This window comes from Crocodylus porosus, unplaced genomic scaffold, assembly GCF_001723895.1.
Source record: "Crocodylus porosus isolate Cpor-Errol unplaced genomic scaffold, CroPor_comp1, whole genome shotgun sequence".
Classification (NCBI taxonomy): domain Eukaryota; kingdom Metazoa; phylum Chordata; order Crocodylia; family Crocodylidae; genus Crocodylus; species Crocodylus porosus.
The window spans coordinates 6583550-6600491 of NW_017728927.1; the positions used below are offsets into that span (position 1 = coordinate 6583550).

A 16942-nucleotide genomic window follows, 5' to 3' on the forward strand; every position below is an offset into this window, starting at 1 on the left:
GGCACCACATTGGCCTTCTTCCAGTCTTCAGGCACTACACCAGAGCGCCAGGAGTTTTCAAAGATCCGTGCCAGGGGCTGGGCTATGATGCTCGCCAGCTCTTTGAGTACCCTGGGGTGCAGGTTGTCAGGGCCGGCTGGCTTGAAGGTATCCAGCCTCTCAAGGTGTGCCTTCATGAGGTCAGCATTGATGGGGGGCAGGGGATCTCTCTCACCTGGACCTCCCTGTCCCGTAGTGGGCATGGGCATCCCATGGGGTTGATGAAAGACTGACGCAAAGTACCCATTTAATAGGTTGGCTTTTTCCTGGGCATCAGTTGTCAGTTGCCCCATCTGGTTCAGCGGGGGTCCAATGTTGCCCTTGCTTTTCCTCCAACTCCCCACATACCGGAAACAGGACTTTTTATTGTCCTTGATACTTGAAGCTAGTTGGAGTTCAGTTGCAGCCTTCTCTGTACCTAGAGACTTGCAGATCTGGTGGGTCCAACAGCAGCAAAGAGGAAAAGGCGTTTGACGAGTGGGGGAGTGGAAATAACACGATGGAGGGGTTGAGGGCTGAAGGTAAAGCCCGTGGGTTGCTTTGCATTTGGATCATAAAGTGAATTCCCCTCCCTCTAAAAATACTTTAGCTAAAAAGCAGCACCCAGAGGACACTAGAGTCTCTCCTGTCCCTGCTGTGAGTCACTTCCAGCACAAGTCTGTTCTCCCAAAGCACCCCAGGAAGCGCCGTGCATGCCTTTCTCTAGCCCCAGAGTCATGCGCCCTCCTGTCGTTCGCAGAGCTACGTGCCCATGTTGGAGGCCGGGTCAGATGTGACCTTCCGGTGGACGGTGGACGATAAACCATCCTTCACCTTTTACAATGTGGTCTTCAACGTGATCTACCAGAGCGCGGCCGTGTACAAGCTGTCGGTAAGCCCCGGCCTCTCCCGCGGCTCCCTTGCTCGTCCAGGTTTCCGTGCTGTTCGGAGCCAAAGGGGCACAGCTGCCGGCAGAGGAGGTTGCTGGCCCAGGGTGAGGGTGCCCCTGCTCGGGGAACGGTACCCCGTGGCTCTTTCGCATGCTGAAGCTCAGCCCCTTGCCCGGCACTGTGTTGCGGTTCACACACCTGCCCCACCAGTGGCTCTGTTTGTCCCTCGCAGCTCACTGCCTCCAACCACGTCAGCAACGTCACAGTCGACTACAACGTCACAGTGGAGAAGATGAACAAAATGAAGAACCTGAGCGTGTCCAGGATCCCGCCGGTGCTCCTGCAGAACACGACGGTGGAGCTGACCGCCAGCGTCGTGATTGACACGGCCGTGGATGCCGCCTTTGTGTGAGTCCTGGGCAAGTTCCCCAGAGGCACCGGTTCACTGGGTGGGATTTTTAGGTGCATTCCTCACTTTCAGGCCCATTGGTTTCGTCCAGTTTTTGGGCGCTGCCTTGTTCTTTTCCTTGTGCTTACTCAAGGAAAACCCCTGTTGTCATTGCTAGGAGCTGAAGCAGGTAAGGATTTCAGCATGGGGTGCTTCTTCGGGGTCTGACTCTTCATTCCTCGTGCCCCTAGGAGAGGAGAGCCACTCGGGAATTCACTGGCTTGTCGGATGCATTCGGGCCAACTGGTATTTTTGCTGCCCAGTGTTTAAAACAGGAAGGGAGGGATGGTTAAATGGAGTGGGTCCAAGTAAGGCTGGGGAAGAAGCCTGAGCAGCGTGGCACTAGGCCCAGCGAGCTACCTGGCTCATGGCCTGTGTCTCTTTCCAGGTGGGACTTTGGTGATGGCACCCACGAGACGTACCAATTTAAACCTCCCTATAATGGGTCTTTCCTCATTCCTGACCCCAGCATCCATGAGGTGGTGATTGAGCATAGTACATCGCACACCTATGAGGAGCCAGGTAAGTCCTGTCTGGTCTCCTGGGGGAAATGAGGTGCTTTCTTTTTTGTTGCCTGAAGGTTTCAGTGGAGTCTGGAGACCAAGCACTTGTCACGTCCCGGGGACAGGCTTCCAGCTCAGGGCGAGGAAGAGACAGGGCACCAGGGGAGGAAGTCTGCATAGCCCAATCACCCCGTAGCTGTGGTGTGGCTATATAGAAGCCAGTAAAGGTCTGGGATTGTCAGGCCGGCTGCAGAACGGGTGGATGCATGCACAACCTGCTTCCATGCAGTTCCCATCAGGCACAAGAGGAAAGGGAGAGAAACACCAAGCAGGTATAAAAGCAGGACGCTGTCTAACTGGAAAGCATTTAGCATTTTCCATGGGGCCGTGGCAGCACTTTTTAAAGCCTCTTGTGGGTTCACAAACATCTGCATAATTGCCCGTGCTCTGCTGTCTCTGCATGCAGGCGAGTACACCTTGGTGGTTTTAGCATCCAACCAATTTGAGAACCTCACGCACCAGATCCCGGTTTACGTCCATGTGTACCTCATCGACGTGAAGGTAGAAACCGACACGGACGTCCTGGCCGTGAACCGGCCCGTCAGCTTCACAGCTTACCCCGTGCCCTCTCCCTATGGCGTCCTGTACACCTGGGACTTTGGCGATGGCTCCTTGCTGCTGACGGAGAACCAGCCAACAGCTGTCCACAGCTACCAAACCAAGGGGGTCTACAATGTGAGCCTGAAAGCCAACAACACCGTGAGCAGCGTGGAGACATTCAGACATTACCGGGTGTTCGAGGAGATAGCGGGGCTGCACGTTTCCTTTGAGGAGGCCGTGGAGGTAGGCATGTCCATCACAATCAATGCTTCTGTGGAGACGGGGGACAATATCACCTGGATATTTGACATGGGGGACGGGACTGTCCAGCAGAGCCCCTTGCCAGTGGTAGAACATATCTACGAGAAGGACATCAACTGCACCGTGAATGTGACCGCGGTGAATCCCGTCAGCTCCGTTTCTCAGTTGGTGCCTCTCCGAATCTTTGTCCTGGAGGTGCTCAAAATCGAGCCTTCCTCTTGCATCCTGGAGCACCCAGATGTGCAGATCACCGCCTACGTCTCGGGAAACCCCAACGACTACATCTTCGACTGGACCTTTGGAGATGGTTCATCCAATGTCACCGTCTACGGGGACCCCACGGTCATCCACAACTTCACCCGCAGTGGCATCTTCCCCCTCTCCCTGGTCCTCTCAAGCAGTGCGAACAAGGCGCACTACTTCACTAGCGTGTGCGTGGAGCCCGAGGTCATCAACGTCACGCTCTTGCCCGCCAAGCAGTTCGTGAGACTGGGTGAGGAGAGCTGGTTCCAGGTCAGCGCCATGCCCTTGTACCAGTACAGGTACCGCTGGGATTTCGGGACCAACGAGTCCACCAGGTCTGGCGGCACTGAGGTCAGCTACTCCTACAAGAGCACGGGGATCTACCTGGTCACTGTAACCGTCTCCAACAACGTCTCGTTCAACAACGACACGGCCTTTGTGGAAGTTCAAGAACCAGTTGGGGTAGCCAAGATCGAGTATAACGGGACGCGGGTTTTGGAGCTAAACCAGATCTACCTGTTCTCTGCCAGCGCGAATGGGACCAAGGTGAGCTATCGCTGGGACTTTGGTGATGGTGGCAACCAGTGCGGACAGGCCGTCACCCACTCCTACAACACCACCGGCAGCTACGCCGTCAGCGTGACGGGCTGGAACGACGTGAGCTCTAACGAGACGCGGGTCAACGTCACCGTGAAAAGGCGGCTCCAGGGGCTCACCATCAACGCCAGCAGGACCGTGGTGCCGCTGAATGGCTCCGTGAGCTTTATGGCCATGCTCCTAGCAGGCCGTGCCGTCCGGTACTCCTGGATCCTGTGTGATCGCTGCACGCCCATCCAGGGCTCCTCCACCATCTCCTACACCTTCCGGTCCGTGGGGACCTTCAATGTCATCGTGACGGCAGAGAACGAGATCAGCTCCCTGCAGGACAGCATCTACGTCTTCGTCCTGGAGCAAATCGAAGGCCTGCAGATCGCCAGCGGCAGCCTTGTGGAGGATGCCTTCTTCCCAACCAACAAAACATTGCACTTGCAGGCCGTGGTGAGAGAGGGGACAAACATCTCGTACAGCTGGGCTGCCCTTAGGGACGGCTGCCCCATGCAGACATTCGGAGGAAAGACTTTCTCCTTGAGCATCCTGGAAGCTGGGAACTACACCATCCACCTGAAAGCCACCAACATGCTGGGAAGTGCAGCCGTGAACAGGACGGTGGAGTTCATTGAAAGCATTGGCCTTCTGAAGCCTTCTGCTTTCCCCAATCCCACTGCTGTCAATACCACTGTGAACATAAGTACCAGCATCACCAGCGGCACTGGGGTCGCCTACTTTTGGCACCTGGGAGATGGTTTCTCTTCTCGGACCATTGAGCCCTTCGTTGCACACTCCTTCCAAAGCCCGGGCGCGGTAGAGGTCACCGTTGGGGCAGAAAACAAGCTTGGTGCCACGAATGCAACGATTCTGGTCTTTGTGCAGGAGCCTGTCGTGGGGCTGAGGATTGAGACTCCGAAGCTGGACTGCAGCTACGTTGCATCAGGCTCCACGGTGGTCTTTGATGGCAAATTGCAAAAGGGGACCAATGTGACGTGGCTGTGGGAGCTGGCCAACAACACGATAAACGGCCAGATGGTGGCCGTGACTTTCCCAATGGCCGGCACCTTCTCGGTCTTCCTAAATGCGTCCAACGACGTCAGCTGGGCGGTGGTCAGCAGAAACATCACGGTGCAAGACCAAGTCCGAGGGCTGGAGCTCTTTGTGAGCAAGAAGGTGGTGGAGCCGGGAGAAGAGGTCTCTTTCGTGATCAACATGATCTCCGGCTCCTCCGTGACCTACGTGGTGAGCATCAACGGGAACTACTCCATGGTGCTCAATGGCTCCAAGTACACCCATGCCTTTGCCGAGATTGGCAACTACCTGGTGACGGTGACGGTGGAGAACCAAGTCAGCATCTCCAGCACCCACGTGCTGATCTTGGTCCTGGAAGCCATCCGCGACCTGAGGCTGCTGCACTGCTGCGAGCCAGGCATCCCGACGGGAACGGTGCAGCGCTTCACCGCCCAGGTGGGACGCGGCACAAAGGTGAAATACTCCTGGCAGTTCTCCTTGCAGACGGACACGCGCCACTACGTGGCCACTTTGCCAGGCAACACCGTCCAGTACACTCCAGCGGCCGCCGGCTTGCTCGAAATACACCTCAGTGCTTTTAATGGCTTGGGGAGCGTGAACCTCACCAGAGTCATCCAGGTCCAGGACCAAATCGTCCAGGTCACCCTTCGCCCCAGCAGCTCCTTTGTGAATAGGACGGTGGTGTTTGAAGCCTCCGTGGTGCCGAGCGCGAGGCAGGTCGTGTTTTGGTGGAGTTTCGGCGACGGCTCCCCCACCCGGGGAACCGAGGTGGCAGCCACCAACTACTCCTACCTGAGCCCCGGGGATTTCCTGGTGCAGGTGAATGCCACCAACCTCGTTAGCTTCTTCGTAGCGCAGGTCACGGTCACCGTGCGGGTCCTGGAGTGTGAGGAGCCGGAGGTGGAGCTTGCGCTGCCTCCACAGGTGGTCATGAAGCGATCCCAGAGGAGCTACCTGGAGGCCCAGATCGACCTCCGCGGCTGCATCAAGTACCAGACGGAGTACCTGTGGGAGATTTACCAAGTGCCCAGCTGCCGGCACCTCGGCGAGGCCAGCCAGATCCGCCTACCCGGCGTGGACATGAACAGGCCCCAGCTAGTCATCCCCAAGCTGGCTCTGAAAGTTGGGCACTACTGCTTCGTCTTCATCGTCTCCTTTGGGGACACCCCGCTGGCCAAGAGCATCTTTGCCAATGTGACCGTCATACCGAGCAAACTGGTCCCAATCATTGATGGGGGATCTTACCGCGTGTGGTCCAACACCCAGGACCTGATCCTGGATGGCGAGAAATCTTATGACCCTAATTTGGATGACAGTGAACAGACCCCGCTGCATTACCAGTGGTCCTGCGCCTCTTCCTCTAAGGTAAGAAAACCCGTACTGAAGGGCCCAGGTGAGGGATTTGCAGTGGGAGCACCGGGGACCCCAGGCGATGTGCAGGGTTTCATGGTACCTGTATGCCCGTGCACCGGCGTGTCTTTGTAGCTGAGCTGAGATGGTGCAGAGGAAGGATTTTGTTACCAGCTCTCTGTAGCGTTAAGGCAAGAAGGGAAGCCTGGCACTCAGCTGTATGAAATCACTTGCGATGGCAAGTGGTGCCTGCCTGCTCTTCCTCCTCCTCTGCCCCAGTGAGTAGAGGGGCTCTGACCACTGCGGCCTTCTCGCCGGACCCCTTTTGCAGTGCAACTGCTTCCTTCACTGTCCGACTGGCACCAATTTGCAGTCTGGCAGGCCACATGTATGACTTATGTTCAGATCCTGCTCCCAGTAAAGTTTATTAAAAGCCTTTCAGTTCTGCAGGAGCAAAAAGTCAGGCTTTCAAAGGAAAGCCCAAGTCACCACTAAATGCAGGACCCTGTTCCTTTGTAGCCGCCGTCTAACCAGGCTCATCCCTGCCTGTCAGATGCTCCTGGCAAAAAGTTGTACCATTATCTTGGTACCAGTTGGAAATGTTGTACCAGTACCATTGCCTTGTTGATGTGAACCGTCTAGTTTATGGAAAGTCCTTTTATTCTGCACTTGCTGCTTTTTCAGGGCAAAGGATGTAGAGCATGTGGATCAGGCTCAGTATTAATATAAAGCATTCAGATCTGTCTGGCTGCTGGTTCCCAAACTGTGTCATTGCAATAGTACAAGAATCTGGAGGCCAGCCAAAATCTAGGTATTTCAAGAGCGTTTGCTAACCCGCTGAACACCACAGTGGGTACTTCACCCCCCACCTCGGTCTCTCCTGCACCCAGCAGTGAAGCCAAAAGAGGTCACTTATAGCAATAACAGCTTGCGTGTGAAGCTGCCTGTACCGCCTGCAGACTGATACGATGTGCATCAGTTTGAAGGAGGGTTTGAAAGTTCTTTTCTCCTTGCAAGCAGAGCTCGGCTGCAGGGTGCTCTCTGAATTTCAGTGCCCTGGAAGGAACCGTCACCATTTCCAAAGCAATGCTGGAAGCAGATGTGGAGTATACGTTCAATCTCACAGTCTCGAAGGAGGGGATGAGTCCCGAGGCCACCAATCAGACCGTACGTACTGCCTCGATCCCCCTGCTTCCCTCTGCTTACGCGCCCATGGCTGGGCACTAGAGAGCCCGCGGGTCCCGCTCCCCTTTCCAAGGGATGTCTCTGGGGGCTGCCCAGCATCAGACTCTCTCTCCCTCCCCCTTTTTGTGGGATGGCATCAAATTCCTCATGGGATGCTGGAATCTGCTGCCAATTGCACTGATCAGCAAGGAAGCAGCAAGAGGGGGTATTACCTGCCTGGGATGCCCCCAAAGCCCTGGGCATGACCCTTGCAAGGGCAAAAGAGAGCATTATCTGCCTGGGATGCCCCCAGTGCCCTGGGCATGACCCTTGCAAAGGCAAAAGAGACCATGCCCCCACCCTTGCAAAGGCAAAAGAGAGTATTACCTGCCTGGCATGCCCCCAGTGCCCTGGGCATGACCCTTGCAAAGGCAAAAGAGGGTATTACCTGCCTGGGATGCCCCCAGTGCCCTGGGTATGACCCTTGCAGGAGCATGCATCCAGCAGACATCCCGAGGGCAGCACATCTGGCAGCATCTGCCAGCCGTTGGGTTCGTTTCCTCCCATAAGTCTTTTATTAAGCTCCCACTGTCTCCTTGCCTGTGCATGCTAACGACTCGCTCCCATTTAAATTAATAATCAAAGTTAGGAGTCTGTTACAGCCCATGGCTTTAGCAGCCCACCAGCCCATCGCCCAGCCCCAGCCCTGCTTCCACTCCAGAGCACTAAGCCCTTCCCCGATTTCCGCAAGCTTTCTGGCAGCCCACACTGGCTTTTGCTGTTGCTAAGCCCTGCCCTTTCCCTCATTTATTTACAAAAAGAAAAGGGAGAGTCCCCAAGCGCATGTTGTTTGTCAGATTTAACCCAACACCAAATGCTTCTGCAGTCCGGCAGTGCTTATGGCTTATGTCAGAGACATTCATCATGGTGTGCTTGGCAATCAGAGCCATAGTCGGTTGAGAGTGGAAAGTCTTACAGCCTGGATTTTCAAACCAAAGCTGGAGGATAAGGGGGAGGGAAAAAGCCTTAAACTGAGAGTCTTTCAAGGATGTTCTGTACGATCTTGTTTCTATGCGTGAGCACAAAACAGTGGCTTCAGTGTCAGAGGAAGTTTGCACATGTTGTAGGAATGAACGAAGCATCAGTGCTCTCCGCTCAGCTCTGTGGAAACTCTCCTCGAGCCGCCTGCCATTTTCAACACTTGTTATTCCTGCCTTTCCTTACGTTCCCAATATTCACTGCACCAGGTGCTGTCACACTCCAGGCCGCGCCGCTTCGTAGGGGATTAGGAGAGCTTCAGAGAAGCCCAGAGATAATGTCACAATCTCCAGCACAGCTGAAAGCCCCACGGTTTGCAAGCACGTAACCTGCAGTGTGCTTGGTAGCAGGGGGTACCTTAGAGAGGTGAGGGGATCTAGGATGAGATGAGGTGCTGGAGGAGATGTTAGGATGAGAGCGAGATGGCTGGAATAGCACGCCACGCTTTGGAGAAGCTGCATGACTTGCTCTGCAGAGCACAGGCATTGGATGCATGGCAGGAGCTGCTACTCTGGCTCCCTTTCCCATCCCTGATTTCTTTCAAAGATGTAAAAAGATCTTTGCAACGTGGACTCTTTTGCCCTCTTTTCAATCAAGGCACTCAGCAGAGCTGCGGAGGCTGAGGGCCGGGTCCTGGCACCCAGCACAGAAGCCCAGGCTCAGCACTGGGCATGTCACTGGGAAGTGGGGAGGACAGGTCACTGCATTCCCCTGTGCAGCAGACCTACAGGCACAGGCCCAGGGCAGAGACCCACAGTCCTGCAGAATCACACCCATCTCACTGCGGCAGGGGTTTTTGCAGCTACAAGTAAAGGTCAAGAAGAGCATCCAGGAGAGCCGGAGGAGTTCCCAAGGTCAGGTGCTTGCTGGATGCTTCATCTGGGCTAGGATCAGACCTTCTCCTTGCCTCCGAAATCTCAACGGCGCCAATATGAACAGCAACGTAATTTAAAGGACACCCCGTTTTGCAAAAAACCTTGGCTCAGCATCCTGTGCCCCTAGTGAAGTACAAGTGGCGTCTGAAGCAAATGTACCTAGCAAAACAGAATATCCTGACTAGCCCGGCTTGATGCTGCGGGTTCCCAGGGATCCCAGCAGCATCATGTCTAGGTAGCTGCACTGAGCATGGCCAGTGCAAGGCCTACGCTCTCGGGGAAGCGCACAGGCATAAATCATGTACGTGTCTGGTGTTAGTCCCTCTGCATGGGAGACAAGCAAGCTCAGACAGCTGGGGATCAAGGCATTTGCAAGCCCAGTAGCAGCTGTCAACCCGAGACCAACCCAAGCACTAAACAGGCGTCTCCTGCTTTCTTTGCAGGTGCTGATCAAGAAGGGCGGTGTGCCCATCGTCTCCCTGGAGTGCGTGTCCTGCAAAGCCCAGTCCGTCTATGAAGTCAGCAAGAGCTCCTATGTCTACCTGGAGGGGACCTGCCAGAACTGCCACAATGACTCCAAGCTCGGGGTACGGGCAGGGGCTGTCGCTGCTGGAGCCGGGGGGCAGCTCCCCATCAGGGAGGCAGGCCGGCGAAGGAATAATCCTATAGGTGCTATCAGGAAGGAAAGGGCATGTGTCTCCCAGCACAAGGCCGGTTCCCACTGGGCACGTGGGGAGGATTTGACTTCCATTGCAACCCTGGAAGAGGACTGGTTTCCACGGGGCGATGCCTCAGTCACCAGCTGTAGTCACATGGATGGGGGCACGTGCTCTGTGGCTGTCCCCATGCCGTGCAAGGCCCCGAGCTCGCTGCAGCTCCTGTGGAAACAGCTGCTGGCTACAGCAGCTGCAGGAGCCTTCCTGGCCATGCCCACAGCCACCCTACTAGCAATGTCATGGCAAAGAGACCTCCTCAGTGCGGGGTGGCGGGTGACACTCTCCCATGCCACCTGCTCACCAGAGCTGTGCCCTTTACTACAGGTTTCAGTGGGATTTTTCCTCTCTGCTAGGTGGCCTTGGTGCCACAGTCCGTTCTCTTCACCCCTCTTCCCCCCTCCTAGTCCCATGCTACAGCCCAAGCCCAGGCTGGCCGGAGCTAACAGCGTCAGCAAGAGCCCCATTGCAAGCACCAGGCTCTGTCCCCTGGGAGCCAACAACTCTCCTGCACGGCATTTTATGCAGTTGTGTGTCATGCAAACGTGCGAGTCGCAGTCACCGTGCAGGCAATCGCCCGCAGTGTCCAGGGGAGGCCGTGTGGCTGCTGGATTGACTTGCATGTGATGAATGATCCCGGGGGGGGGGCGATGCCATCCCCAAGATGAGATCCGAGCCCGCCACACAGATATTCCTACCAGCCGCTCGGGAAGCCGTCCATTTCTCACACGTAAGAACGGCTCCGAGTTATCAGCTGCAAAGCTGGCAGCCGCTGCCCCCAGGACTTGCTTGGTACTTGCAGATGCCGTGTGAAAACCTTCCACCCAGAGCTTCTCCCTCTTCTTCCCCACAGAGGTGGGCAGCGCAGAGCTTCAAGAACAAGTCCCTCGTGCTGGACAAGCGCACGACCTCCACCGGCAACACGGGCATGAACCTGGTGTTGCGGCAAGGGGTGCTGAAGGATGGAGAGGGGTACACCTTCACCCTGCACATCACCGACCTCACGACAGGGGAGGAAGGCTACGCCTCCATTGACCTGCTCCCAAACCGCCCGCCCATCGGAAGGACCTGCTGGCTGTCTCCGGACGGACCGCTCGAGGCGCTGATGGCGAAGGTTCACTTTAATTGCACAGGTGAGAGCAAGCCAGAGGCCAGTTATCCAGCGACCCCCTATTTTTTCTTCCAGCAGACCCCCCCACAAGGCCGCTGGGGTCCATTTGCAACGTGCCTTTGCATGGGGCAGGCTCAGTTCTTAGTTTCATGCACCCCAAACCTCAGGCCCTGTGTGACTGTGTCGGCGGTGTGCTGCCTTCCAAAACCCACCTTCTTCTAACCTGTCTGGAGGAGCTCAGTGCCCGTCTACCCCGCTGGCAAGCATAAATCTTTTCCAGGCCCCTCCACCTGGCCGCAGTCATGGACCGCGGCAGCCACCCAGAAGGACAAGACTCCTTTGAAAACGTGGCCTCCGTGCTCTTGCTCCGCTTCCTCTGCCCGGCTCTAGCTGCTTAGGAGCTATTTCTCCAGCCGTCACTGAGACAAAAATATCCAGCCCAACATTTGGAAAAGCCTGGCTGGCTGACAGAGCACAGCCCTGGGCCAAGGACTAAGTGCCTCTGAAACTGCTGTTTCCCCACATGATTAGCATTAGGGATTAATGCTTTATCACACACGAATGCTGGGAATTTCAGAGAGGTGATGAATTGGTTCCTCTCTCGAGTGGCCCTTGCGATGGCGGCCGCTGAAGTCATGGGGAGAAAAGCTGGAGCGAAATCAGAACGATGTTATTGTATGCAGTTGACCTCCCAGGAACAAATCCCAAAACCCGATGCTGCAGGAATGGTGGGGGTTTTGGCTATTAGTGATATTTGTACTGGACACGAGACACGGGGGCCCTGGGGCTGAGTGCCAGCAGCGGTCACTATTTATGCCATGGCACCATAGCCCAGGAGACGCATCCTGACCCCACCGAACCCTCGGTCTAATGCCAGGTTGTGCCCAGGGGATAATCCTGCAGCCCAAGATCATCGCACCATTTATTTTGCAGATGAGACAGGGTAACCTAGCCCTGTGGAGCTGCTCCAATTTCTCTAGGACCTCCTCAGGGGATACAGGCCCTGAATCTGAGTCAGAAAACCCCTAAGGGAACAGATGACGAGCAGAGCTTGGTGCTGCTGCTCCCTGCTTGGGCCTGCGTCCTGCCCCTGGCTGTACCATCCGTAGGCCGAGCGGTCCTTGATAAGGATGAGATGGGAGAAAGGATGTTGGTCAATGGGAGGGATGGGACCATCCTGCCCTACCTACCCCAGAGATCCCTGCGGATGGGGCAGGGCAATTCAAGGGCCACAGGTGATAGACCGCAAAGCATGCTCTGAGCAGCACATGGGAGCATGAAATGGAGGGGCCCCCGCAGCTTTAATGGTGGCGTTAAATGCTCGCTCTTCGCCGTCGGGACAGTAGCTACAGCTCCAGGCGCAGTGTGGAGGGCTGCTCTCCAGCCCCCTTCAATTGCCCCCATGCTTCTCTTGCAGGCTGGAGAGATACGGAGGATGAAGAGGCTCCTCTGGTGTACATCCTCCTGGCCACACGCTGCAAAGCGGGGCACTGTGAACAGTTCTGTGTGTACAAAGGCAGCCGCTCCGAGCATGGTGCCTTCCTCCCCCCCGGCTTCCAGGCCAGCAGCTTCCTCGTGCACGTCTCGGTGCTTGTGCAGGACCAGCTGGGAGCCACTGTGGTCGCCCTCAACTGGTAAGGTCCTCGCGTCGCACATCCACACAGCAGGCTCGGGGCTGGAGACCGCAGCCCAGTCCTAACCAGGGTCTCTCCAGGACGCGGGTCAAGCAGGGTGGATTTGCTTCCTGGTGGCCTCTGGAGGAGCGAAGGGTTTCAAAGGGCCATGTACATCACAAGGCCCATGGAGAACAGACTCATTTCACTTGGGTTCCCTGCCCCAGTGAACGGGGGCCAACGCAGCATTTAGGAACAGGAACTGCCCCCTGAGAGCCCTGAAAAAACCCTTCTCTTTTAATTCCCACTTAACAGACACTGCCACTGGCCCCTTGAAGCCTGAAATAAATCACTTCATTAGAAACAACCACGCGGCTTCTCTCCCCAGACTCACTGCTTCCACAGCCGCCCGGCTCAATTTATGGCCCTGAATCCCCTGTCATGTTTGTGGGCGGCTGCGTATCCTCGTTAAAAGCAACAGGCTTCCCAGTCAATAAATCAAGCAGGGGAGGCTGCTCCCGGACCCTGCCGCAGATCGAGGCTGCATCACGACGAGCGGGAGAGCCCGAGGAGTAGAGGAAGCCTGACCACGTGTCTGGAGAGCCCCCACGTGTTAGCAGTGTCCTGCTTTCCCCCCCGGCATCCAAGGAGCTCAAAAGGGAGGCAGTGGCAGCAGGGGCACTTGCGGACAGGGAGGAAGGGTTGCGTCTCCCGCAGGCAGGCCGGCTGCTGGGTTGGGGTCCCGGGAGCCACCGGCTCAGCTCCCTGCAGTCTTGCAATGTCCTTTCCATTCAGCAGCGGTCAAACCTTCGTGCCCTTGAGTCACCCAGGCATTAATCCTTTGTCACAAGGGGCCGGTGGTGCTAAGCTGGGGTTGCCAGTACTCCTCACGTCGCGAAGGATCAAGTCCCGCTCCCGGGTAGCTTTTAGACCTGCCAGGAGTCAGCTAAAAGCATGAAACAAGTTAATTCAGACCACCCTTCCTGTGTCCCGTGTACCCCGCGCGGAAGCCTGGTCTCACACCAGGATAGAAGTTGGCCTCTTCCCCGAAACATCCAGCGGGTCTTGGGTCCAAGAGCAGCCAGTGATACCCATTTTCTTCCCTCCACAGCTCCATGACCGTCGCACTGCCGACCCTGCCGGACGGACACCAGAGCCTCTCTCGGTGGCTCTACAATCGGACCGACACAGTGCTCCAGGGCTTGGTGAAACAGGGGGACCCGCAGCAAGTCATCGAGTACTCCTTGGCCCTCATCACCATCCTGAACGAGGTAAACCAGAAAGCAAACTTGCACCCTGGCCTAGACGCTAGGCTTGCACACACAAAGCACAGCCCAAGCGCCCATCTGGAGCTGCCAGTCCCTATATTCTTCCTGCAGAAGTGGCATCTTCCTCTAGCTTTTTATACACCCGAGTTGATGCCCTTGAGACCTCCCTGACCCGGCTGCCAGCGCTGTTCTGCTGACGCGCCCTACACCTCCACATGCAAAATACGTCCTGTGAGCTCCCATTCATAGTGGTGTGCCCCCATCGCCTGCTGTGAGCTCGTTGTCGCTCATGGCTACGGTAGGGCATAGTCAGCAGCTGGCCAGAGGTGCTCAGCTCCCAGGGTTATTAGTGCATCTTCCCCAAGAGGAGCTTTATCCCATCCCGGGGACCCTTTCAGCATTCAGGAAGTCCCTCTCTCTCAGCCATCTCCGGCTCAGGACACGAGGAGGAAAGAAGAGCCTCTGAACTCCATCCTTGGGCTGTTCTTTGGTAGTACAGTGGGCAGAAGCATCCAAGCTGGCCATCGACTAGGTCCAACCTGAGTTGCATGGGACAAGACAAGCCCTGGAGAGGGTTCACATGCCCCTCCCAGGGCATCCTGGTCAGCGTGTTGGCACTCCTCTTGGTGCCTACCTATGGAGAGGCCCATGTTATACATGCAAGCTGCAGCTGAGGACCACTAAAGGCACCCTTTGGGCCACTGCTTTTGGGCAGCTTTGCAAGAGTTTGATCCCTGCCTCTGGTCCTGTGCCCCGCAGTACGAGCACGCGCTGGACTCGGAAGCCGAGGCCAGCCACGAGCGAGCGCTGCGGATCTGGACCCGCACCAACATCACCGAGACCCTCATCTCCCTGAGCGTGAACACGGTGGATGACATCCAGCAGATCTCGGCTGCCCTGGCTCAGTGCACGGTAGGTGAACACCCAGCCCCGTGGGACCCTGGCTGCAGCTGTAGAAGTCCATGCCTCCTTCGGCTTCACCCAGCAGGCAGGACAGCTCTCACGTGTCAGCCGCATTAGGCAGCGTGCGTCTCCCTCCATCCCTCCCTAACTGCAGGTCCCATTTTCCTCTCCTCCATCAGTCTAGGTGGAAGCCAGAGATGCATGTGCAGTCACACCCCTGGCAGCTATCACGTGCCTGTCCGCTGGTATCAGCACAGTAGCGTGGCAGTGGGGGGCTCCAAGACCCTAGGCACATCCCAGCCCATGGCCAATGTGAAGTGGGGATCTCCACTTCCAGGCAGTGGTCTCTGCTTCCCAGTGGGCTCTAGGGTGGGCTTGGCATGGGCGAAAGGGAGCCGCCCTCGTATCAGATTCAGAGAGCAGTGGGGCTCCAAGGGAGCTGCAGAGGTCACATCTAGTCCGACCCCCTGCCTAAGGCAGGATCAGCCCTGTCCAAACCAGCCCAGACAAATCCAGTGTCCAACCTCTTAGCAAAGCTATGTGGTGAACCCCTAAGATGTGACACCCAAACCTGACACAGGCCAAGCAGGGGACCATGTGGCCAATACTCTGCTGTGGCAAAGATCATGAAAATACATTCATTAGCATGCTTGGTTTCTGGCGGTCAGCCCGGCGGCTCCCCCGGCTGTATGAGCAGTCCTGGTCCCCCCAGCTCCTCTCCTCCGTACTTGCCTCTATGCTACGTCCGGCACCCACCTGCATTTCCTCTGGCAGCTTGCACTGAAAACACCCCCCGCCACCCTGCCCCTGCAAGGCTTGGCACCCCAGCACCTGACATCCATTTCGTACAGCCGGCTGGGGAACATGGCCCGGCCCTGGGGAAAAGCTGGTGTTGTGGGAGTCTTGGCCACGAGTCAGAACCACCACGGCAGCTTGCAAGGCACGAACTTCCCAAACAGCTGGAAATGGGGAAAGCATTGCCATTTCCCAGCCAGATGACTGTGTGCCCCATCAAAGAAGAAATTCCCCTTTGATTCTCCCAAGTGGACAGGAAAAAAAAGGTCACATCTGATACGATCCTGCAGAGAATTTCCCATGCCGGGGGGTGCATGCGCCTTTGCTAGTAGAAAGCCTGTGCGTGCTGGGGTTAGTTTGTAGCGAGCTCCATGAAGTGCCTCCCCACAGCTCCTTTCCTCACCCCCAGCGCTCTTGGCCGTCTTGAGTTGGCCAACTCAGCAAGGTCCCCAGGGCGCAGACAAGCCTCCTCCCCAATACCGCGCACATCAAAGCGCAGTCCCTTGGAAGCTATTTTATCATCTGTCCCCAAGCACATGGTGAATCCCAGCTGAGTCCTGGGATGATTAAAAAAAGGAGAGAGAAAAAATCCAAGCTGGGCCCTATTAACAGCTTCCACGTGTCCTGCTGACTGCTCCCTTCCACCCCGGGGGCTCCGGGCAGGCCGAGAGCGCCTTTTCCTCGGCATGGCTTGGCTTGGAAGGGCGGGCAGCACCTCCCTGCCCACAGACGTGGGACGGACTTGGGTGCTGGAGGCAGACCCAGCAATGGTCAAATCCTGCTCCTTTTGAAAGCAGCGCGGGAGCAACACCAGCTGCTTTTGGCTGGCTTCAAGCAGAGCAGAGAAGGCAGAGGAAACCCCACTGCCCTGGATGCATGAGCAGCGGGGAATGGGCTGGTCATCCATGTGGCACAGGGACCAAGTGGATCCCCGAGCTCGCTCTGGCGTGTGAGGTGGTATTGCTGCATCTGGTGGCTTCGCTCTGCCGCAGAGCTAACGCAGCTCTTCTGTGTCTGCTGCCCGTGCCGGCTTGGGCACCTCTGCCATGCAGACGGGCTCCCTACCTTAGTCCCTCTCCAAGAGCAAAGCCAGGTGGTTGCCATATGAGATACCTCTGTGTTATGCAGCAGAATCTCCTTATGCTCGATGAAGGGCATTCGTGCTAAGCTTGCAAAGAACTTTTTTCCGACTATTTAGAGATACCGCATCTACCCAAATAACTTTGCTGACAGAAACCCGAGGCACCTGAGAGGTGGGCAGGCAGTGGGACCCAGCAGAGAGAGCCAAAGAGGAGCTCCTGGAGTCTCCTGGCACAAGTGAAGGAGCCCGAGAGGCTCCCAGGGAGATCGAAGGGGGCCACAGTGGTGCCCCTCGTTCTGGGAGCTGCGCTCCAGCCAATGCTGCTGTTGCATCAGATGAAAACTGAGTGCAGTGAAGGCCGACAGCTGCAGAGCTGGCTTGCAGCTGCCCGTACCTCCCCTCCACCCAGCAGTCAGAGGAGACCGAGTCCTGCTGTCAGGACGCCCGG

General features: G+C 56.6%; 1 protein-coding gene across 1 annotated transcript in view; it reads left to right on the plus strand.

Moving 5' to 3' along the window:
* Positions 1-16942, plus strand: part of PKD1 (polycystin 1, transient receptor potential channel interacting) — a 61234-nt gene that overhangs the window by 20130 nt on the left and 24162 nt on the right. The window contains 10 exon segments of the mRNA XM_019541862.1: positions 779-910; positions 1141-1316; positions 1745-1878; positions 2326-5948; positions 6951-7100; positions 9454-9597; positions 10577-10856; positions 12252-12468; positions 13559-13718; positions 14475-14627. Coding sequence (XP_019397407.1) covers positions 779-910; positions 1141-1316; positions 1745-1878; positions 2326-5948; positions 6951-7100; positions 9454-9597; positions 10577-10856; positions 12252-12468; positions 13559-13718; positions 14475-14627 — 5169 coding nt within the window.